This window comes from Narcine bancroftii, chromosome 2 (assembly GCF_036971445.1).
Source record: "Narcine bancroftii isolate sNarBan1 chromosome 2, sNarBan1.hap1, whole genome shotgun sequence".
Classification (NCBI taxonomy): domain Eukaryota; kingdom Metazoa; phylum Chordata; class Chondrichthyes; order Torpediniformes; family Narcinidae; genus Narcine; species Narcine bancroftii.
Window position 1 is genome coordinate 288,532,628 of NC_091470.1, and position 25,383 is coordinate 288,558,010.

Genomic DNA, 25,383 nt, shown 5'->3' on the forward strand with positions numbered 1-25,383 from the left:
TGGTGGATTTCATGTGACCCAAGACCTCCAGGTTGGAGACATAGTCTTGCCAACAGATGCCAAGGATGGAACGGAGGGTGCACATGTGGTATTTCTCCAGTGGTTTGATGCGACCGGTACAGAGTCCAGGTCTCACATCCATATAGGAGAGAAGGGATGACTAAAGCTATGTAGACTTTCAGCTTTGTGGAGATACGGACGTCTTGTTGATTGAGCACTCTGGTACGCAGCATCTCCAGTGCCTGGCTGGCCTTACTGATCCTGTAGTCAATTTCTTTTTCCAAAGACCCATCACTCAAGATGATGCTCCCCAAATATTTGAAGCTGGGTGTCGTCAACAGTGATTTTTTTTTTTTGTTTTGGTGATTGGCAAAGACTAATGGAGTATTTCAGTCTTGTTCAGGTTGATGGTCAAGCTAAAAATAGTAGCAGTGTCTGAGAATCTATTCAGCATTAACTACAGATCACTATCTTTGTATGCCAAGAGTGCACAGTCATCAGCAAAAAGTGTTTCTTGAATTACTGTAGAGGCACCTCATCCATGCATTCAAGCGGCGAAGGTCAAAGAGAGAGCCATCCATTTGGTACCTGATTTACACTCCCTCCTCCAAACCTTGGATAGCATATGAAAACATGCAAGTGAAGAACTGATTGAACAAGATTGAGACTAGTACACAACCCTGCTTCACTCTAATAGAAATGGCAAATGCAGCTGATGTATCACCACTGTAGTAGATCTGTCCTGTCATTCTGTCATGGAGCAGCTGAACCATTTTTATGAATTTCCTTGTACATATGTCATGTCTCAGGATGATCCAGAGAGCCTCCCTGTTTCCAGTGTTAAATGCCTTTGTCAGGTCAATGAAGACAGAGTAAAGAGGCTTGTTCTGCTTGATGCACTTCTCCTGAACGTGTCTCACCAAATAATCATGTTCACTGTACTCCGTTCTGGCCAAAAGCCACACTGTGCCTCCGAGTGATTCCTTTCCGAGACAGTGACAAGTCTGTTTAGGAGAATGCAGGCGAAAAGCAGTGAGATGCCCCTGCAGTTTCCACAGTTTGATTTGCTTCCCTTATTTTTGTAGAGAGCTACGATGAGGGCATCACATAAGTTGTCAGGCATCTCCTCTGTGAAAGTGATAAAGAAAGGCAGTTTGTAGTAGTCTTTCAAACTCTTATTTATCTAGAATGTACGTCGAAGATTCTGCTTCTACCAGCCTTTAAGGAAGGATGTTACAAAGTTCATTCTTCTCTGAGATAAATTGTTTTCTTTCTTTCATAAATGGACAAGCCCATATTTTAAGAAAGTGACCTCATATTCTCCCACTGGAGGAGGCATCCTAATCCATTCTGTAAAGACAACATTTTATCTTGTATACATGGTGAGGCCCCTGAGAGGGCAGATTATGTATTTTTTATTCTCATAACTTGAGACTCATTTGTTAATTATATTGTATTCCAGATACTTCTGTTGATTTAATTTTAGTTTGATCAAGATTTGTGAGCACTCTCAATTTTCTGCATTCTAATTAGCAGGAGGTGTCTTTTTTGATTCACAGGTTTTCACTTAATTAAATATCTTCCAAGCATCCAATTTGTTTGTAAATTGAGGAATACTTCAACTTAAATATTTAAAAGGAAGTTTAGTAACATTTTGATTCTCGACAGAAATATATACAGTAAAACCCCTGTATCCAGCACCCTATGGGGATGGTTAGATATCAGATAAGTGAATTTGCTGTTTGCTTGAGACTGTGTGTTGCATGATTAGTGAATTAACTGCTAGGGGGTACCAGTTTTAAACTAACGTATTTTTTACCAATTTATTTTTGTCAATTTTTTTTTAATGTGCCAGTTAGTTGAATTTTGGGAAATGGGGATTTTTACTGTATTGCATTGTATTGTGTTGCAATATTATTTGATACATTCATGTAAACTAAGTGCACTTATAAAGGGAGGAGTTTATTGAAATTGTATTTTTTTTTACTACCAGGGCTATCTACACACCCGGACATACAAGTGATCATATGGTATTACTACTTCTTGAGGAAAATGCTATATTTTCTGGCGACTGTATTCTAGGAGAAGGGACAACAGTGTTTGAGGACTTGTATGATTATATGGCTTCATTGGAAAAGCTGCTAGCCATTAAAGCTGACATAATCTATCCAGGTAAGTGCAATTTTTCTTGTTGCTTTATATTATGGATTATAGTGTTATAACGCCAACAAACTAGGGACCTGCATCAGTTGGAAACAAAGTCATAAATGCAAAACTGCTGAATTGGGAAGTTCAAATGAACCCTGATGGATCACCTGGATTGGCAGCGCTGCCGGAGCTGCTGTTTTGGCATTGCCACTGCAGGTGTGGCCCTGTAAGAGCAGAGACACAATGCTGTTCCAAAGGGTTCAACCACCCAGTCCTATTGCCGGCACTAAATGGTCTGATGGAGGAATTGATGGTGTTTTTAAACCAAAATCCTGCAACTATAGGACCCAAGATGGCAGTGCCAGTGCGCAACCGTGGCCACAAGGGGTGGCACACTCAGGATTAGCGGACTGCTGCAGGGCACTAGAAACTGGGAGAACATACCCCATTAAGAAGGAGAAGCAGAGGAGACAATCCTGTAGAATGGTGACTACGGTGCTGGGCCAGCAAGAGGCTCAGCAACTGAGGGATGTTCATAGAATGCAGGTGACTTGCGGTAGGGGACATGCACTGGCTGTGGGCTGCTAGAGACTGGTTCAGTAGAACCAGGTATCATAGCTGGGATTTGAGAGGGTGCTGAGAACAAGAAGGTCTCCCGGAGCCTTGGACACTGAAAGCTTCCAGGTCATGTCGAATGTTTACATCTGCAACTCTGGTTACCGATGGATCAAACAGGAGGCATGGTTGGCATCGCGATTAGTGCACTGCATTTACAGCACCAGTGATTGGGACCGGGGCTCAAATCTCGTGCTGCCTGTAAGGAGTTTTTACATTCTCCCCTCGTCTGCGTGGGTTTCCTCAGGGGTTCTGGTATCGTCCCACTGGAGTCCATGGCGGCTACAAAGACTGCAGCAGCACTGAAGGCAAATCCACAGACTCTGAAGGGATCTCTTCTGCTTCTCTTTCTCTAATACTGTAAGGGGTAGGAGGGTAATCTCTTTTTTTTAAAAACTCTCATTCCAGATTAAGTATTCCCTATGCTATAAGTGCTCTGTGATTGGTAAGGGATTGCTTAAAGTGGTAGGTGAGGGGAAGTTGAGAACCACTGCTCGTCTGGCTATCAGTGAAGTAAAAGATAAAATTCGATTTTGAGTTGAAATCATCTTGAAATGATCCAAAAAGAGCAATTAAAGGGCAAGGTTCCAATTTAACCTTAAGAATCACCGATAACAGGGGGTGAGCTACATGATGACGTAGGGTTAGACTGATAATCCCTGCTCTCCTGTGAATTACAGAAATTATAGTCGGATAACGTCTGTAATGGAAGATTCTAACCTATTTTTTTAACCTGTTTTTTCTTAATTTCCAGCTCTTGGTTTTGCAGAGCTGAGAACCTTTTTTTTAAACTTGCAGCTTTGGGTTCTGCAAGGCTGAGAACCTAATTGTTTTTAGACTCAGCAGACATAAGCAAAATTCCACCGAGGGGCCAGAGATGCTGTTATCTGAAGAAAGGACATCTGTGTACCGAGAACATTTAATCTTCCTGCTTGTTTTGGTCACAGACTGTCAGAGGCCTAGCCTTGATGTAGAATAATCCATTGTATTAAAAATGATAAGCTGAAAATTATGTTATTCGTTAATTAACCTAGCATGCTTGCTTGCTTGCTTGCTTATCGTTCTTGCTGTGCTGGGAATAGGTGCTTGGGTAAGCAGTTTTTGGGTAATATAAGGCATGGTCCCGCTGCTGAAGTGAGAGACTCTCCGAGAGGTGGCAACATCTCTCAGCAAGAAGAAGAAGAACTTCTGGAGTCCAGCCAATGTCCCGGTCAGGGGAGGTGGAGAAGCTGCTACTGGCGCTCTGACAACCTACTACAAGTGTGCAGTCGTTGCCTCGCTTCGGCAGTTGGGACCAGTCTAAGCATTGATAAGTATAGTTGGGAAGGGCTTGCATATTGTAGTGTGAAATCAGCTTTTGAATTTGTAATAAACATTTGTATAATCTGAACTGCTCTCGGCGTGTGTGTCTATTTTCTTTCGGTAGTTCAAACACTGTGACCAATCTAAAATGAACAAAGTGAGAGGTACAAGTTTACCCAAGACAACGTCATGCAATGGAACAAAATATCTCCACAGAACGCTGTGCTGGTTACATATATTTCAGAATCTGGATTTCTTGTCATGAATAAGTCATGAAATTTGATGTTTTGCGTAAACATGCATATTATAACCATCTAACAACATTACTGTAAAAAAATTAACAATAATAGTGGACGAAAAGTAAGACAATGACTTTCGTTCATTGATTGTTCAGGAATCTGATGTCAGTGGGGAAGAAGCTGTCCTTGTGCCGCTGAGTGCTCGTCTTTAGGTTCCTGTACCTTTTTCCCAATGGTAGCAGAGTGAAGAGGACATGATCTGGGTGGTGGAGGTCTTTGAGGATAGAGGTTGCTTTTTTTGGACACCACCTCATGTAGCTGTCCTCGATGGAGTGAAATCTGGTGCCTGTGATGTCGCTGGCTGAGTTAACAACCCTCTGGCATTTATTCTTGTCCTAAGAGTTGGTGCCTCCATACTAGGCAGTGATGCAACCAGCCAGAATGCTCTCGATGGTACACGTGTGGAAGTTTATGAGAGTCTTCGGTGACATACCAAATCTCCTCAGACATTTCACCAAGTATAACCACTGGTGAGCCTTTGTGATTGCATCAACGTGGAGGCTCCAGGACAGATTCTCAGAGATGTTGACACCCAGGAATTTGAAGTTCTTGGCCCTCTTTCAACTCTTTCAATAAGTTTTCAATCTATTTAATCAATCAAGCACATTTATGAAATGGGCATTTTGCCATATCCTGTTCGCAAAGATATATTGACTGCGTCTACTATATCTGAGTCACTGGCATTTAAAAAGATACCGAAATTATTAAGAATACTGGTCATTAAAATTCTAAACAAAGAACAATTAAAGGTAAATATTTTTGTTTATTTGTTAGAAAAGTACCAAGTACAATAAAAAGGGATTCTTCTGCGAGCAGATAAGCGTTACCTCTAACATTCCTAGTGCACAAATGACAGATGATAGGATTGCAATGAGAAGATCAATTAGCACCAAGCAAGGTTAGTATGATAACACTGTCATAGGGTTCATTCAGGATTCTGATGGCTGCAGGAAAGAAACTGTCTTTAAGCCTGCTGGTGCATGCTTTCGACTCTTAAGCCTCTTCCCTGATGGGAAGAGGAAGGAGAGAATGTGTCCTTGGTGTGATAGGCCCAGTATGTTGGCTGTATTTCCTATTGAATGGGAGATCTAGACAGGATCCATGGAGGGGAGAGAAGTTTGCATTTTTTTCTGACCTGAATTCACTAACTTCTGCAGCTTATTCTAATCCTGAGCCAAGCAGCTCCCCAGGTATGCTTTCAGTGGTGCACTTGTGAAAGTTGTGGAGGGACAAACTTTCTTCGTCTTCTAAGAAATTAGAGGCATTGGTGGAACTTAAATAAATAAAAGCACACTACCTTTTACTTGTTCCTCATCACTCTTCTTTATTAAATGGAAATTTTGTTTCCTGCACCAGGTCTAACCTGACACACATCTTTCAGACGGATCCACAGCATTTGTGCTATCAGAGCAAAGTTAGGAATGGGCTGCCAGCAAGTTCTGTGTGCTTTCTGGTTTCCTTACATACAAATTGTGAACCTGGCACCTGTTAAAAGTTCTACACAGAGCTGCTGAAATTTCAGCGCCAAATCCAGGACTGTTATATTGTGTGGAAAGAGCTAAAGAATAAAGATGTATTTCAGTTCATTTTGTGTAGTAAGAATGTCAATTTTCCAGTCATCATTCAATGCTGTGATTCTTTCTGACACCAAATATTTGTGGAAATTTAAAGTCACAGATTGATAAAACAAGAGCAAAGCGCAGACTATAAAACTAGATTTGTTACTTACAAAAGAGGCTATATCTTTAAAACAAAACATTAAACACATCTGTGAAATTTTCAGTAGTACCACAAATTAATTTGAACTCCTGAACTAAAACTTTATTTTTAAACCAACTGTATATCGCAAAAGTTATATATTCAGACATGTAAAGAACAGAAATGCCATCATCTGGCCATCCAGATGGGATGATGGATAGTTTTGTCCTGTCATATGCAAAATACTATCTTGAGTCCTGCCTCATGAATTCTGGCATTTATGAACATTCTTGGGTTTGCTGAAAGAACAATTGCAATATTGCTAACATGATTTTTCTCCTCTATTTTGTGTTCTAGGTCATGGTCCAGTTGTGCACAATGCTTCTGATAAAATTAGCGAATACATATCTCATAGAAATTTGAGGGAACAGCAAATTTTAAAGGTTTTCCAGGAGTATCCGACGAGCCATTTTGCCTCAATGGAACTTGTTAAAAAAATATATAAGGTAAACTTTATTTTTATATGATGCTAATAAGGGATTGTGTTCTTGATGATACATGGGAAAACGTAATTTTCTGTAATTTTTAAAAATCTTGGATGTGCAGTACATGCTTTATTATTGTTTTTGAGAACTAGACAAAATGATAATGTGCATTTAGGAAATAGCGACTACAGGTATTAACTTCCAGCTTTTTTTGACTTTTGAACATATTTAACCATCTTCAGCTGTTTATCTTTTGAAGCCATGTGCTTTTGCAACCATCATTTGCCATGGTCAAAATAAGTATCATTGAAGTCTGGACATTGATAGTAAATATCAATAATTATGGGGGTACTTTTGCTCCTGGTGCCTCATGAGTGCAGAGGGGAAGCAGAAGACTTATTAGATTAATGAACAGATAGAACAAGGCACTAGGAATGAGTGATCGAAAGTTAAGCAATCACATAACCTCTGATCAGATCAGAGCTCTACATTCCTACTGTTATGAGTCCAGAGGACTCCAAAACCCAGCAGCAATAGATATTTACCAAGACAAATGGTTACTTAAACAAAAGTTGCTTTTAATTATATTTAAACATGAAAACAGAATCAAATTTAACTTGCTACTATTAACTTAACCCCTTTCTAATTCTAAGCGCACGTGTATGTAACATGTACGTAAGTTCAGAAAAGTTCTTTGATTCACAGTCCAATCTCACTTCTCATTCCTTCAAGTTTACTGGTTGCAGGCAATTCTTATACTCTGCACAGAATTTAACATTTTTGAAGTTCACCAGGTTTGGGGTGCCTGAAAGGTAAATGGTTACCACTCAGGAAGGTTCTTGTCAGTTTTCAGAGAGAGATTTGTTGTTCGCTGGACAGCCACAACTGATTCCTTGTAACTAGCCACTTCAGTGTCTTGCCGAAGGAACTTGCCCCATCAGGGTTCTCCAGCTGATAGCCTCTTTCTTTCAGGTCACCACAGAGTTCCTTTTTGTTTCTCGTATTTCAAGTGAAACATTCGGCAGCCAGTCCTCTCCTCATGTATGAACCATAAGGGCTTTGACCAGGCTGAACTAAGCAGTTGCAACCCATCTTCCAAATGGGGTTTTTCCACAAGCTTGCCAACTTGTCCACTTCTCATCCCAGCTACAGCTGAACTGCAAAACTGCAGAACTGAATCCTCTCTCTCTCTAAAAAAAAGCCTGTTTGACTCTCTCTGCTTGCAAAACCACATGATCCAACTAGAACACTAAAAAACCTGCCCCAATATATCTCCCAAAAATGTATCTATAATCTGTCACACTACCATCATTGTTTGTGAATACTGATGGACAATTAAACAGCAAACTGGAGGAGAAGTCCCAAAGAGCACCTCTACTTTGGTAGGACCTAACATGTGAGTGCTAGCCAAATGATAGAACCATTTGCCACAATGCTGAATCTGAAGAATTGAATGATGGAAGCTACAGCCATTTCACTCCAAGTCAGCTTGACATCAAAAAATGGTTGAGGTCACGGAATGTATAAAAGGCTAAGTGACTAGGCAGTTTCCCAGCTATAATCTTTAAGACCTGTGCTTCACAGTGAGCTGTTCCTCTTGTCAATCTATTCCAGAACATTTGTAGCATTAGCATCTAGCCAACAATGTGCAGAATTGACCTGGTATTCTCTGTACACAAATTTAATCTAGCTATTGCTACCCAATCAGTCAAGTCTGTCCTGAGTAAATTTGGAAAAGGGAGGTTGGTGGAGCTGAGTCCACAGCCAGATGAGCCGTGATCTTATTAAATGGCAGAGCAGGCTCGAGGGGCCAAATGCCCTAGTCTTGCTACTATTGAAAATTATGTGAATTTATTATCATGTACATTGTTCAACGTACACATGAAATTCCCACTTGCTGCAGCCAAACAAGTACTTTGTTTTTTTAAAAAAAGACAAAACAACTAAAAATCTGCTATATTGATATTCTTTTTTTTTCCTACAGCATTGTATTTTATCTTCAATCGCTGAATTGCATACTCCATAATAGTATATTTAATTGAATTAAAAGAGGCAATAAATGCAAAAAAAATGTTCAATCAGATAATATTTCTTGTCTAATGTTACATCATAGACCAGCAACAAAAGAAATTCACCAAAACAATATATTTATTAATAATATAACAACTTGTGTAAATCTAAACTTAACCCTAACTATGCACATATGTGTATGTGTGGATTACAGCTTGGGCACAATTCTAAAAAGTCAATTCAAAGTTCAGTCTTAGAAATCCTGAGTTGAAACTCGGATCTTTTATTTAGAAAGCCGTAACAGGCAACTTTAAAATATCTCTAATAATAAAATAATATGTTCAACAAGGGAAATCAAGAATGAATGGGAAGGATATTTAAATATATCCATTCCAGATGAAGACTGGGATACCACGTTTGATCAGATTAATAATACTTAATTCTGTGCACGACATTGTTTATTACAATTTAAAGTGGTAGATAGAATACATATGTCTAAAGTTAAACTACCTCAGTTTTTATTCTGATGTTGATCCACTACATGATAAATGTAAAATCTTTGAGGCCTCTCAGATTCATATGTTTTGGGAATGTCCAAAACAAAGAATTTTGGGAACAATTCTTCCAAACTTTATCAAGGATTAAATTGGAAACATGCCCTTTTATTGATTTGTCTAGTTATTCTCAAGAGGAGAATTTTTTTTGAACTTAATTCAAAACAGAATAGTAGCTTTTACTTCACTGATGGGCAGATGAGCAATTTTGGTGAAATGGAAAGATAGCACCAAATCGTAGGCAATTGAAAGACAAGATATTATGTCTGGTTTGAGTTTGGAGAAAATTAGATATAACATTAAAAAGATCAAGATCGAATTTGACAAGATATGGGTCCCATTTATAGACTACAATCATAATTTGAATACACAAGGCAGGGGTGCTCTGGGGTTTTCTGTCCGATATCCAGGAGCCAATACTCAATTCTTTACTTATTACTCGCTGATGACTGTTTAGTGGGAGGGGTAGGATTAGATTGGGAGGGGGTCTTCCTTTTCTTTTTTTCTATTTTCATTTATAAATAGATAAGATTAGTCCAATTAGATAAGTAACAATGAATATGTCACAATATTAAAATACGAGGTGAAATTTTCATAAGGCAATTTCCATTTTATTCGAGGATTGTGTACAAGACAATGTATAAATCACTTGTGATTCATATTCTATATTGCATTATATAAAAGTTATGTAACAAATATTACATGTAATATTTCTCTCTACCAAATCAATAAAAGTATTTTAAAAAGAAAAATAATACAAGGATGGGGCAGAGTCAACAGGGATCTCTGAAGGGGAAAAATGTTTAATATCTGTAATTTATGAAGTCGGATACCTAGCAGAATCTGTGCTCGATCTCACTGATGTTTAGAGGCTATGTTGGGAGATCTGACTACAGTAGATGAGATTAGATGAGGTGCATGTGCATATGTACTCTGTCTGCAATAGCCATCCTAAGCTACTAGTTGCATACCATTTCTCATCCCCTTCCCACTCCCACACTGATCTGTCTCTCCTAGGCTTTTGCCACTGCCAGAGTGAGGTCCAACATAAACTAAAGAAACAACACCTCATATTCCACCTAGACAATCTACAGCCCAATGATGTGATCGTAGAATTTTCTAATTTTAAGTACTGAGTCTTATCTCTCTTCTCTACACCTGCTCTTCCCCATCCATCCCTTTATCTTTTGTCCACTTTCCCACCCACCCTCACCATCCCTTCATGCCCCTCTCCCTGTTCACCAATCCCTCGTGGCCCCTGTCCTCCCCCTCCAGCCCTGTCCTCTTTACACTGGCTTCTCTTCTCCACATCATCAGTCTTGAAGAGTTTCGGCCCAGAATACCAACCATTCTTTTTAATCCCACTGATGCTTTTTTTTTGCCAAATCTATTGTCAGCAATGGTTAATGCTGTCTGATTACGAGCATCACTCTTCAGGAGGAACATGAATGCTTTGGGCAGGATAAGGTGATATTTGCTAGGGTGCTTTGAAGTTGTGAAGTGGTTGGAGAAGCAGTGCCTCTCTTCTTTACACCATGAAGGGTAAAAAGAGATGTGAATATACACATATATTGTCCAAATATGTATTTTATTAAAATTGAATATAATTGTGGTTTCAGACTTTTAAAATAAAGTATACAAAAAAAGATGTGAAGTTTAGAATCTCAATCCATTTTAAAGATTAAGTGAAGGGAATATGTTTCCAGCAGCTGTATGATTGGTTGACCAGAGAGTAGCGATAAAGGTGAATTAGCATAAGAACCAGTGATGCAAGAGAATGTAGTAGACAATAATGTCACAAGTACTGATTCAACAGTAGTCTTTAAATACAAAGTCAATAAATACTTGAAGTATAGAAAGCAGCGAGAGTCTGAAATAACTGGTAGCGACATGATAGCATCCACTCCTGCAACTTCTTGAATGAAATTTGAATTCAATGGGTGAAGTTAATATCAAGGCCAACGTAGAGCTGTATTATAGCAGCAGAAGCCTTTGTAATTGAGGATTAGAGGGAAAGTTTTCCAGTCATAGGTGGAGTCATACCTAGAGCAAAGGAAATGTACTGTTAACATCCAAATTGTTCGGATCTAGACATCACTGTTACAATTCTTGGTGATGTCCAATTATCTTCAACAACTATCACGTTGGTGGTGGTCTATTTGCTCATGAATCACTTCTGGATAATTAACAAGTTCATGTGTAGCAAGAAGTGGACCACATTCAGCCTGAGACTGAAAAATAGCGAGTAACAATAGCACCACGTGCGCACACCACCTCCAAAGAAAGGCAAAATTAGCTCTCCATCATGTAAATAAGTAACTACTCTTGAGTTTATCAGTCTCCCAGATTATCACAATTAAGCAGGTTTAATTGGATCAGTGATATAAATGTTTTAATTACTGGAATATATCAGAAACCACCTATTCTAAAGTCCTGACTCCTTTAGACATAAACACCATCTATAAGGCAGATCAGAAATGTAAGCTAGAGAGGTTCCAGGGGAAAAACAGTCCCCATGATTAACCTAACTTGACTGCAGAATGTATGGTATACAGGATGTAATGAAACCACACATCAGAACCTCTCTGACTGCATCCCCTAACTTGTGCGTTCCACTGGCCACTGGTGCAAAGGCAACAGGAACCCCATTTGTCCAAATTGAACATCATTTTGTCATGTGCATATTTTACCATTCCTTCATCAATGGTAGGTCAAAAATCCTTGTTCTATAAAACCCTAATAGAATTGCTGGAGCACCTTAATCACGCAAAATAACCCACACTCTTGCAACGTTAGCCTTGCCATTAGAACCATCATCCCAAGAATTTTTTTTTAATGTAAGTGGTACATTAAACAAATGTAGCCTCACCAGATATTGTAGGTTAAATAAGGCACATAGAAAATACTGTCAATGACTCTCAAGAATATGTAGTGATGACAAACCATCTACAGTTAATGTACGATAGCTCTTAAACATATTCTGGCCAATATTTATCGCTCAACCAATACAACTGGTTTTGCTAAAATTAAGGGCAGTTTCCATCATGTCAAAACACTGACAAGATTGAGGTTGAAAGAAACTACATACAGTAAATGTAAATCTTAATTTATTTACCTGCCGATTTTCTCAGACTAAAAATTTCAAATAATATTCATCAATACCAAATTGAAGTTACTTTTATATATCCTGCATAAACATCATATACAAAGTAACAAAATCATGTTCTGGAATTATTTTCACTTTATACATTATTAAAAGACTTGTTCTTGTGTGTGATTTGCTTTACCAATAGGAAACCCCATCTTACTTGCATCAAGCAGCTGAAATTAATCTTGCACACCACCTGAAAAAGTTGGGAAAGGAAGGAAAACTGAGTGAGTATTCTCAGCAGTGAAGATTAAAAATGTTGGGAAAATGTCAGTACTTTCACTTTGGCGCCCATGGGGCATTGGGACATATTTACTATTTTACAACCTTACAATGTCTGCCAAATGAAATGACAATTGTCCCTTCCACAAGAAAGAGATTGGACATTACAAAGCATGTCTGTGTAGATGCTAATAGTTCGACAAAATGACAGACAGATCATGAGATGTCGAGAGTTGGTGTTGCTTTCAAATGTTAGCTACAATCACCAGAATCCTATTTAAAGTAACTAGAAGGGAAAAAGTATTGCTGGGTAAAATTAAAAGGCCATACAAGAATTATTTTGAATCCTGTGTAGAGAAGAAAGATAGATTATGAAACAGTTCTCCTGGGCATCAGAAGATATTTCAGTTGGATATTTTTGTGAGCTTCCTCCGTAACAGGCCTTTGTACTTTTAACTTGTATCTGTTTTACTTATGCCTCCAGATCCACCGATACGGCTGATTCTTAAGCAGCTGTTCAGTTCAGGGGTAGTTCAGAATTGTTTCTTAAATGTTGATATTGTCAGTGATGTCTGTGTCTGTAACTGAATAAATAAAAAGTCTGGTTAGTGTCCATGGGGACAGCATGTTGATGATAAATTAGAAGTGACCAATTATAATAATGGTACAGGAGCAGTAAAAGAGCCACAGCAAGTGAATCATGTAGAGATAAATGAAACTATATAAAAGCATGCAAGGAAACTAAAATTCCAAAAACATAGTCAAATGTGCTTCCTGTCCAATTACATTTTATGTATATTCAGACAAAAATCTTCCTAAATATTTCCCTGAGATGTTGATCTAGACATGTGTATCTTTCTAACAATTAAATTAAATTAAGGCAAGGATCATGAGTTGGGGTGCATATTGAGACAGGAACCCATCGGATGATTTTAGGAGGTAATAACTGAACGCCAATTCTCACTTACTTTCTTGAAGAACTCAATTTTGAAAACAGAAGCTATATTTCAGATGACTAGGTTTAATTGCATTTGCTGAGTGTTGATATCTCAGACTCAACGTGGACTTTTAATCTGCTGAACGACTTGCCATAAATAACATTTTCAGCATGAACAATGCAGTGATAAAGGCTTGTGATGGTAGAAGTAAGTCTGCTTAACTAGGAGATCAGCAACATGTCTGGCTACAATTTTTTCAATCTTGTGCAGGAAACTCTTGATTGTCACATTCATATCCATAGTTCATTGCAAATATCTTAATCTCTGGTCTCTCTTCTACAGAATTGTAATTTTGCACCCAGTTCTGCACAATACTGTTTCTGCAAAACATGTCACGTTCATGGCAATAAACCTGGTTATAATTCTTTTGTGGGCAGCAGGTCACAACTGCTTTTCACTGACTCCTTGGCAAAGCCATTTTAAAAATTTGATATAAATATGTGTGACATAGTTTACTTTTCAATTTTTATTGTATTCTGCCTGGAGTCTGGACCAGTGGAGTTCTGGGATCCCTGCTGTTCGTGATTTTTATGAATGACCTGGACGAAGAGGTAAAGAGATGACTCAATAAGATGATACCAAGGTTGAAGGCTATCATAAGTTACAAAGTTGGGTGGAAAAGTGGCAGATGGTGTAAGGTGATGCATTTGGTAGGTCATGGTTAATGGTCGGATACGTAAAAATGTGGAAGAATAGTGGGGCCTTGGAGTCCAAATCCATAGATGTCTTAAGGTCGCCAGGCAGGTTGATAGGATAGTTAAAAAGGCCTATGGTTTGCTGGGCTTCATTGATCGGGGATTGAGTTCAGGAGTTGTGATGTAATGTGACAGCTCTTAATCTGTGATGAAAACATACTTAGAATATTGTTTATTATGTTCATTACAGGTATGTTATCTAGGACTAGATTGGACTAGTCTCCAAGAGTCTCTTCGCATGCCACATGGAAGAAAGAAAACCAGAGGGTTATGAGGTAGAGAGGGTTTCGTTTTTTTTTGGTAGGATATATGGGTCAGCTCATCGTGGGCTGAAGGGCCTGTATTGTGCTGCAATATTCCATGAAAAAGTGAGTGGGTGGGTTAATAAGTTTGAAGATGATACAAAGAGTGGTGGAATAGCAGAAAGTATAGAGAGCTATCGAAGAATACAGCAAGATATAGATCAGTTAAAGAGAAATGGCAGATGGAGTTTAATCTGGACAAGCGTGTCTTGTTGCACATAAGAGGTCAAATGTAAGGGGAAGTATATAGCAGGACTCTTAAAAGCATAGATGTGTAGAGGGATCTTGAAGTTGACATTCATATCATCTTGAAAGTGGCATATAAAGTTAATTGGGAAAAAAAGTGAAATATTACCAGTAAGTGAAGGAGATTATTCAGTTTATAAGAATATTATTAATTTGAAGTGGACTGATCGAATTAAATATCTGGGTATAATTTTGAATGTTAATTATCAATCTTTATATAAATTAAATTATGCTCCGTTAATGAAAAAATTAAAACTGATTTGATTAAATGGAAAGATTTACCTATTAATTTAATGGGAAGGATAAATACAATTAAGATGAATATATTTCCACGTATACAATATTTGTTTCAATCTATTCCGTATTTACTTGATAAAATTTTTTTTCGAGATTTAATAAAATGGTTAGGGAGTTTTTATGGAGGGGTAAATTTTCGAGAGTAGCTTTGAACAAATTAACTTGGAAATATGAGTTAGGGGGATTACGTTTACCACATTTTCAAAATTATTATAAGGCAGCCCAGCTTAAATTTATTAGTTCATTGATGGATTTGGTACGGCCTCCTAGTTGGGCTAAAATTGAGATGGCAAGTATTTCTGAATTTGAAATACATTAATTTTTGTTTAGGTGGAATATGAATTTGTTACAACAAATGTGCCTATACTAAAACACTTAATGAAGTTATGGATAAAGAAAAATAAAATGATAGGTTCTAGGGGTAAATTATTGGCTTTGACTTCGTTGTATAATAATCAACTTATTTCTTTTTCAATACATAATCAAAGTTTATTGCATTGGAGATTTAAAGGTGTGAAAAATTTGGGAGATTGTTTTAAAGAGGGTAAGTTTTTATCTTTTAATCAGATGAGGGAAGATTTTGGTATTGATAAGAATTCTTTATTTCTTTATTATCAAATTCGATCTTTGGTAAAGTGTATGTTTGGTAGAGATATGATTTTACCTAAAATGACTAAATTTGAGACTTTTCTTATGAAGGTACCAGAGAAGGGTTATATTTAATTTATGTATCAAATATTGCAGGATGGGATGGATAAAAAGGGTTGGGATAGATCTAAAAGTAAATGGGAAGCGGATATTAGTTTTACTTTTTCTGAAGAAGATTGGTTAGATATCTGTTATGATAGTGTAACTAGATAGATATGCAATGATTAATTACAATTTTTTACATCAATTATACTTAACACCTGAAATTTTTTTTAAAATATGGTTTTAATGAATCAGATTTGTGTTTTAGATGTGGTGATATGGTTGGAACTTTTTTTCATGCTGTTCGGTCATATACATATACAATCTTTTTGGAAGAAAATTCAATTGTTTTTAGAATATCTGTATAAGATTAAAACAGTATTTTTATTGGGTAGTTTGCAACCTCTGAAAGGCTTGGGATTAGATAAGTTTCAGCTTGCTTTTGTATATTTAGCTTTATTTGTAGCAAAAAAATGTATTGCTAGTACATGGAAAGATACAAATATGATTGATATTAATAGATGGCATCATGAGATTAAATATTTTTTAATAATGGAAAAAATTATGTATGTTTCACATGATAATTATAAATTTTTAATTAATAAGTGGCTGTTATACTCGGAATATTTACATTTCAATTTATATTGATTAGATTTTAAAATGTATATTTAACTTTTTTTAAATATTCTTTCTTTTTTCTTTTTTATGACTCTCCTTAGGAGAGTTGGCTGAAGGGGGGGGTGATTTTTTTTTTTCTTTTTTAAATTTATATATATATATATATATATATATAAATGTTCATGTTTAATTGCTGTATGTCATATATTATTTGTTTTTTGAACAAATAAATAAAGTTTTTTTAAAAAAATCTTGAAAGTGGCCACGCATGCAGATAGGGTGATAAAGAAACCATATATTCTTGCCTTCATTGCATGAGGTATTGAGTACAGAAATAAGTTAAGTTAGGTTGCAGCTATTGAAAACCTTGGATTGACTGCACCTGAAATACTGTGTGCAATTACTTGAGATGTGTGGGACACTTTTTTTCATAAATTTTGATGATTGCCTGGAATGGGCTGCAAGGAGTAGTAGTGGAGGAAGCAGATATAATAATAGCATTTTTGAGGCTTTTTAATTTTTTAAAATTTAGACAAACAGTGCAGTAACAGGCCGTTTCGGCCCATGAGACCGTACCGCCCAATTTTCAACCAATTAGCCTGCACCCCCAGTACATTTCAAAACGGTGGGAGGAAACCGGGGCCCCCCAAAAAAACCCACGTAGACACAGGGAGAACGTACAAACTCCTTACAGACAGCGTGGGATTCAAGCCCATGTCCTATTGCTGGTCTGTAAAGTTGTTGCACTAACCACTACGCTAACTGTGTCGCCCCACAAATTAATATTAAAGCGAATGGAGGAATATAATGTTTAATTGGATTTGGGCATCATGTTCAACACAGACAAGTCAGCCAAAGTGCCTTTTCCTGTGTTATTCTGTTCTGTGTTGTAACATGATATTCCTGCTAAGTCACCAGTACTGGACAATAGTACTACATGGCCCTTAATCTGCTGGTAACCACACCCAACTATATCAATAACAATAGTGGAATTCTGGGAAATAGTTCCATCTTTTGACATCCCTTGGCTCTGAATGTAGGTAGCAAAGGATTCTCTTCAAAATTGGATCATGCCAGCATGAATTTGGAAGATATACTGTGCTATATGCAGCACTCTGACAGAGTGACCGAATTTCCATTTTGTTTTTACAACTTTTTATAAGCAAGACCTGTCCGCATACCCTTCTGGTACACGTGTAACATCTGTATACTGTCTTCATCTTTCATCACATATTCTTTACAATCGCTTATTCGTTCTAATTTCAAATGTTGCTTAATCAATCAGTGGCTGGCCTGGTGATGCCAGACTTGTGTAATATTAGGCAGGAGGCCAAGCTTGGATGTGATGCTTTTGACACAGCTGGAAAGAGCACAAGAAGATAAAAGGCATTACTCAACATTTCAGACTTTTATTGTGAAACACTCAAATGATTTGTGCTGTGGTGAGCAACAGGTAATGTAATGTAGGATCTACAATCACCTGTGGGAACTTAGCAGGTCAAATAGCATTAGTGAGAGAAACAGAATGGTCAATGTTTCGGGCTGGAATCTTTCATCATGAAGTGTTGATAAGGTGTTTCAACCCAATCATTGATGCTGCTTGACCCACTGAATCCCAGATTGCAGCATCTGCAGACTCCTGCACCTCTTCAATAGCAGCCTGAAAAGCAGAATGCCTTGGAGCATCAGCAACTAGCCCTTACAGGCTACATACTCTGTAATCTCATCTTTCTTCCTAATTTGACATGGAGCCATTGTGTTCTCCAGAATGTTTCTCTTGTTATTGGGCCCAGTTTAGTCTATGAAAAAGAAAGCAAAAATGTTCAAATTACTTTAGATCCCATGAGAGAAAGCAGACATGACGCCACCAGTAATGAGCGTTATGATAACTTGCTTCATCAATTAAGCAATTTGGTTCAATACAAAGTTTTAAGGGGTTGACCGAAATATAATCCCTGTACTGAGAAAAGTAACAATTTGAAGTTAAGTCAAAGATAACGGAAGCGTCATGAATCAGGAACGTAAGCAATCTATTCATTTTAGCGGAGAATAGGATGGAACTGAAACTGTTGGGAATAATTCATACTCGTGCAACATGCTTTGCCTACCCGGTCAGGTCATAGACAGTTTTTTTTAAATTTTATTTAGCTTCCATAGAAAAGAGAATGTATTGTTGTCATCTTATTTTTTTATGGTAGAGGAAAGACCATTAGATTAATTGATTCAATGCCAGTTCTCATTATTCCCATTCCCTTCGTCCCCACCCTCCCGTCAGTCCCCACCCCATCAGTACCCCCGCCGTCAGTCGCGCCCCCCTGTCAGTTGCCCCCGTCAATCAACACCCAGCCTTTCAATCGTGCAGGCCCCCTCAACAAGATCCCGCAGCTGTGAACGTTGAACTGTCACTGCAAACTGGAATGGCGTTCACAGCAGCGGCATTTCGCGGACCCCCCCCCCACTCTCTTCCCCATTCGCGGCAGCGACCCCTCTCTCCTCCTCACGGCAGTGACCCCTCTCCTCTCCCCCCTCCCCCCCAGAGCAACAAACTCACTCCAACCGATTGTGGTCCCTATCCCCTACACCACAGCAGCTACCTCTCTCCCCCCCCCCCCCCCCCCCAAGACTTCAATTGAAACATGAGGAAAACTTTATAGGCTAACATGGCCTTCATTGCTGTGCACTAATTGAGTAATCTGCACAAAAATGACAGTGCTGTATTACAGATTATCTTTGTGTTGCTATAAGAAAGGGAACAAATAATGTATGGGCCATTTCTAATGCTCTGCTGAAAGGCTGAGTCAACAGTTCTCATGTGAAAACTCAAATCACCTCCACAACTAAATCAACATGTTATTTACTCATGAAAAATGGGCATTTAGACAATGAAAAGTGACTACACCAATGACACAATGCTTTGATCATTTACCGAGAACAAGGAAAATCGGCAGATAAAAATTATGTTGAATCATAGTTTTGAAATTGGCACTCAGTCTACCAAACCAATCTCCATGAAGTGAATGGGGAAGTAATTTTATTCTATCTTTGAAGAATACATATTTTGAACTTTTTAAATGTCAGTCCCGTATTTTTTGACATTGATCAAAATTCATACAATTGTGTCTTGCAGGCCATGATAATGCAACTCAGAAATGGAAAAGCAACTTGTGATGCATGGCTATCCTTTTAAAATGGAACCCTCTTTATTTGTTTGTTTTTAAAAATTGATTTTTTTTTAATTCACCTGATCAGTATGAAAAAAGTGAAGATAAATACACTGGGGTGGAATATCCACAGGGATTCTGCTAACCATGTCCTGTAATTTTGGTCATTAATCTAGAAAAATCGTGTAAACTGTTTGAGTTATTACTTCAAATTTTCAGTAAAACTTCATCCTGGTAATTGTACCTTGATGATTTATAATGAAACTGTAATAATCTAGTGTGCTTTGTTATAATTTTCTAGGTCCCTGTTGATTAACAAGAGATTATTCATTGAGCATTGATTTACTGAAAAGGTTGTGTATTGTGTCTCAAACACTCAATCTGTTAGTGCCACAATAAATCTGTCCATGATATAAAATCTGGTATTGCATTTCTCTTAATATCTGGAGTAAGTAAGTAAACAATACTGACTTACTGAAATGTAGAACTCAAAAAACAATTAATTTTGATACTGAATGTACTTTTTTAATGGTATAATTACTGGCTTAGCTGAAGATTCATATATAATGTATTACGTCTACAGAAGGCTTTATTTTAAAAAAAATTGCACAATGCTTGTTGGAAGATTAGGAAAGATCAGGATAAAGTACTTTTATCTAACCCATCATGCCCTATAAGGGGGCACAATCCTAAAGATATCTTGGTTGCTTCTTGGAGAAAGCTATCTTTGAGTTGCAGAGAAAGAACATGTGAAGGGACATAACATTAGAGCACGAGTATGACTGTGAGGTGTGTACAGTGGGGGAGGGGACCTACATAAGGAAATATATATAAATCTTAAAAACGGAGACCAAATAATAAATTATTTTTGGAACAGAGAAAACATAAAAAGAACAGAGAAAAATTAATAAGGAAACAGAAGAAAAATATAATTTGAAACAACTGGGGAATTAAAATCTGATCTCCAGTTTTAACTCGACATACAGATGAAGCAAGTAATGTACAATCCAATTTCATAGGGTATGAATTGCACAGATTACAAAACAGAATTTTTGGTTAGTGAGGTCAGATGTAGGCCTTGTAAGATGTAGCTACATATATTTTGAATTTGCATTCAACCACTTTAACCTAAATTTTGTTGACAATGTCGGTCAGTGGTAATGACCAAAATCAGAGGTAAATGCTATCAGTAGCACCAAAAATAAGTGCAGACTTGAGCATGGAACATTATAGCACAGTTCAGGCACTTCAGCACGTGGTGTTGTTCCAACCTGTGTAAACCTCCTCTGCAACAATCTATCCTTTTCTACCTTACAAACATAACCCTCTTTATTTCTTGCATTCATATGCCTACGTAAGAGTTTTTTGAATGTCCCTATTGTCGCAGCCTCCACCACCACTCCCAGCAATGCATTCCAGGTACTCACCACTCTCTGTGTGATTTTATTAAAATATAACAATGTACCTCTGACTTCTCCCCTGAAGTTTCTTCCACTCACCTTAAACAGATGCCCTCTAGTATTTGCTATTGTTGTCCTGGGAAAAAGGAGCTGGCTGTCCACCCAATCTATACCCCTCATAATGTACCTCTATTAAATCACCGCTCATTCTTTGTTGCTCCAAAGAAAAAAGTCTCAACTCTGTCAACCAAATTTCATCAGACATGTTCTCCAATCCAGGCAACATCCTGGTAACTTTTAAATTTAGATGTACAGAACGGTAACAGTCCATTTCAGCCCATGAGCCCGTGCTGCCCAGTTACATTCAATTAACCTACAATCCCATTGAGTCTCCAAACTATCAACATCCTTCCTTTAATGAGGAGACCAGAACTGAATGCAATACTCCAGCATGGTCTAACTGGAGTTTAGAGAACTGCAATCCAAAGTTGAGGCCATTACCAAATACACAAGTCCTGCTACTGTTAAAAGTCTACAGAAATTCTTCGGAATGGTAAATTTTTACTATCAGTTTCTTCCAGGAGCAGGTTCGTATCATGAAGCCTCTTTTAATTTAGTGTCGGGAAACATCAAAACTATCATTGGACTGAAGAGGGAAACAATGCCACCTTGAATATGAAAGATTTGCATACTTATGCCACTATGTGTAGCTACCCAGTTTTAAATGCAGCCACTGCTTTTCTACAGACATTTTCAGTATGGACGTAGGAGGTGCACTTCATCGATATGTCAACGGGCAATGGAAACAGCATTCTTCAGCTGCCATCTACATGAAGAAGAAATACAGTTCTTTTGATAAGGAGCTTTTGGCCATTTACTGGTCTATTTGATACTTCTGTTATTTTTTTTGGAGGTCAGAGAACATTTGCATTTTCCAAGGTCGCAGATTCCTGGTCGGCACAACAGCAATTATCATTCATTTCAGAATTCTCCACAAAAATACGACATATCACCAGAAAAGACAATGTAGTAGCTGATGCACTTTCCCGTTCTGCTCCACTCAGAATTTCATCTGTAGATCAAGGTATTGACTGCACAGCTTTGGCCATGGCCCAAGAACATGACCATGAGACAAATGCTTATTGGACTGCAATCACGAACCTACAATTGAAGGATGTCAAAGTACTCTGTGATATATCAATGGGACTCCCACACCCAATAGTTTCGGCATCTTGGAAACATTGAGTATTCAACTCTGTGCCTAGTTTCTCGCATCCATCGATTAGAACGACTGTTCATATCGTTTTGGACAGGTTCACGTGGCACAGTTTTAAAAAAGGATGCACAAATGGTGAGGTCCTGTATTGCCTGCCAGAAAGCAAAAGTTTAGTGGCATACGAAGTCATCACTGCAGTCCTTCCAGGCAGTTACTCAGCGTTTTGCTCATGTCCATGTGGATATTGTTGTTCCGCTCCCTGTTTCAAGAGGATACCGTTATCTTTTTACAGTAATAGACAGGTTTACACAGTCGCCTAAGGCAGTGCCTATGGTGGATGCCACTGCAGATACTTGTGCTCGGGCGTTCCTCAGTTTCTGGGTGTTTCGTTTTGGTTTACCGGCAATATGCTACTTCGGATAGAGGACCACAATTTACTTCCCTGCTGTGGATAGCTTTGTCTCACTTGCCCAATGCAACAATTCATTATACAAATGCCTATCATCCCAGGCTAATGGAATGATTTCATTGACAGCTCAAGTCAGCCTTGGTGGCTCGATTAGATAGCCCAAACTGGGCTTGATGGCTCGATTAGATAGCCCAAACTGGGCTTGATGGCTCGATTAGATAGCCCAAACTGGGCTTGATGGCTCGATTAGATAGCCCAAACTGGACTTGATGGCTCGATTAGATAGCCCAAACTGGGCTTGATGACTCGATTAGATAGCCCAAGCTTGGCTTGATGGCTCGATTAGATAGCCCAAACTGGGCTTGATGGCTTGATTAGATAGCCCAAACTGGGCTTGATGGCTCGATTAGATAGCCCAAATTGGGCTTGATGGCTCGATTAGATAGCCCAAACTGGGCTAGATGGCTCGATTAGATAGCCCAAACTGGGCTTGATGGCTCGATTAGATAGCCCAAACTGGGCTTGATGGCTCGATTAGATAGCCCAAACTGGGCTTGATGGCTCGATTAGATAGCCCAAACTGGGCTTGATGGCTCGATTAGATAGCCCAAACTGGGCTTGATGGCTCGATTAGATAGCCCAAACTGGGCTTGATGGCCCGATTAGATAGCCCAAACTGGGCTAGATGGCTCGATTAGATAGCCCAAACTGGGCTTGATGGCTCGATTAGATAGCCCAAACTGGGCTTGATGGCTCGATTAGATAGCCCAAACTGGGCTTGATGGCTCGATTAGATAGCCCAAACTGGGCTTGATGGCTCGATTAGATAGCCCAAACTGGGCTTGATGGCTCGATTAGATAGCCCAAACTGGGCTTGATGGCTCGATTAGATAGCCCAAACTGGGCTGATGAACTTCCTGGATATTACTGGACATTAGAACAACTCCAAAGGAGGACCTCCAAGCTTCATCCGTGGAGCACATGTATGGGGCACCATTGGTGGTTCCAGTGGAGTTCGTTCCCTTCCATTCCACCTCCAACAATGATCCTAAGGAACTGTTGACCAGGCTAAGGGAGACCGTAGGAAAATTGACCTCTATACCACTCTTACTTGGTGCTTAAAGACCTCAAAAACTATGAATATGTCTTTTTCTGTAGGGGAACACTTGGTAACCCTTTGCAGATGCCCTACGAAGGACCTTATAGGATACTCAGACAAACTAGGTCGACCTGTATTTTGGACATTGGAGAGAAGCCACAGTCCTTCACTATTGATAGGCTTAAACCAGCTTATGTGGACAAATCCGTCCGTCGTAGAGGTCGACCACCTAAAAGACAGACAAACCTTTCTGCTCATTCTGGGGGGGTGGGGGGGGGGGGCGCGTGTATGGTGGCACTACAACTTCCAGAAGGCATCGAACTGGCTATGTGATGTCAGTACATAATGACATCAGTGCATGTCAGGCACGTGATTCGGTCTTTTAAAATGTTGCACAGGTTATGAAGAGAAAATCCATTTGATTCACTGTAAAAATGCCTTGTGTGGTTGTAATACGCGTCGAAACAACCAAGGACTTGTTGATCCAAACCAAGGCTTTTATTAACTAAAAGACTGGAGCATATCACAAGTAGGTCGACCAGTCCAGAATGATCAGGTCTGGCTAGGAGCAATCGTTTGAGACCTGCCAGTAGGTGTGGCTACACTCTCAGCCAATCACAGACATCCTACACTACCATCTGTACATATGTACATATACACATTGGTGATAGAATCTCTACTATCAACAGTGGTTATTTCATCATGACTCCAGTGGCCACAGAGACATCTTAAATCTTACATTCCTTCATGTGAAGGTATTCCAACAATTAAATTTGGGTAGAGAGTAAGATTAAGTTTTGAATTCAGCATTTAATAACTTTAACCCTAGCTGCATCCACATGTGGTATGGTAGATGCAAAACATCAGACCAGAAGTCCATTCAGAGGATCATTAAAAAAAGCAGAGATGATCACTGGAATCGATCCCTTTCCCCTAAAGACAACATTTACTGGGAGCACTGTCTAAACAGGGTTCAAGAAATTATAGAAGTCCTTTTCCATCCAGCGCACAGTATCTTCTGTGCACCACCATCAAAGAGATGGCACAGGAGCATCAACATCAGGACTGCCAGGCTGGGGAATAGCTTCTTCCCACAAGCTGTGAGACTGATGTAACTGAGGAAATCATCCCAAATAGTTATATATTTATTTTGATTGTTTACGTGATCTTTTTGTAGAGTGTATTGTGTGGTTTTGTGTAGGCACTATGGTCTGGAGAGATTCTGTTTCATCGTATTGTATACAATCAAATGATAATGAAATAAGAAATGTTGGCCTACACTCCTTGGTTTAACTATGACATGGTATCACATTCATAATTGAAAACTGTTATTCAATTATTTGCAGTAATTTGCATAATCTGTACATTTCAAGGCAGCTTTTTAAGATCATATCACAAACTATTGATGGTTTAATAAAACAAATGTAATATTATTTTTAAAATGCCTTTAGTCTGTGAAAGATTCACCATTAGCATTGCCCAACACCTCTTTTAGTCAGAGAGAAGCAAAAGAAAGTCCCCTCACACCTCACAGAGTCACTGAGTGTCCATAGATTCGCTTCCAGCGCTCCCGCAGCCGCACAAGACTCTAGTTCAGTTCCAACCATCGGCGTCCCGAGCCTAGAACCAAACCTCTGATATGACGAGGAAGCCTTCAGTGCCCAGAGCCCTTCAGGACCCCTCCTTGCCCTCAGCAACCTCTTGAATCCCAGTTCCAATACCTGGTTCTCATGAGCCAGTCTCCAGTTGACCTCAAGTTACCAACAGCCCA

General features: G+C 38.7%; 1 protein-coding gene and 1 long non-coding RNA gene across 3 annotated transcripts in view; one reads left to right on the top strand and one right to left on the bottom strand.

The window, feature by feature from the left end:
• The window catches only part of lactb2 (lactamase, beta 2), a 38,303-nt gene extending 18,397 nt beyond the window's left edge, over positions 1-19,906 (top strand). Inside the window, exons 4-8 of one of the 2 annotated variants that reach the window (XR_011352236.1) lie at positions 1,994-2,172; positions 6,420-6,568; positions 12,405-12,486; positions 14,365-14,449; positions 19,455-19,906. Coding sequence is in view for 1 of the 2 variants with exons in the window: in XM_069921253.1 (XP_069777354.1) it covers positions 1,994-2,172; positions 6,420-6,568; positions 12,405-12,486; positions 19,455-19,495 (451 nt within the window). In the remaining variant the exon portion in view is untranslated. The remainder of the gene's footprint in view (positions 1-1,993; positions 2,173-6,419; positions 6,569-12,404; positions 12,487-14,364; positions 14,450-19,454) is intronic. The other variant, XM_069921253.1, reaches the window with a different exon arrangement.
• LOC138755383 (uncharacterized) overlaps positions 17,735-25,383 on the bottom strand; it is a 55,868-nt gene continuing 48,219 nt past the window's right edge. Inside the window, exon 4 of the long non-coding RNA XR_011352237.1 lies at positions 17,735-18,126. This is a non-coding gene — a long non-coding RNA (uncharacterized lncRNA). The remainder of the gene's footprint in view (positions 18,127-25,383) is intronic.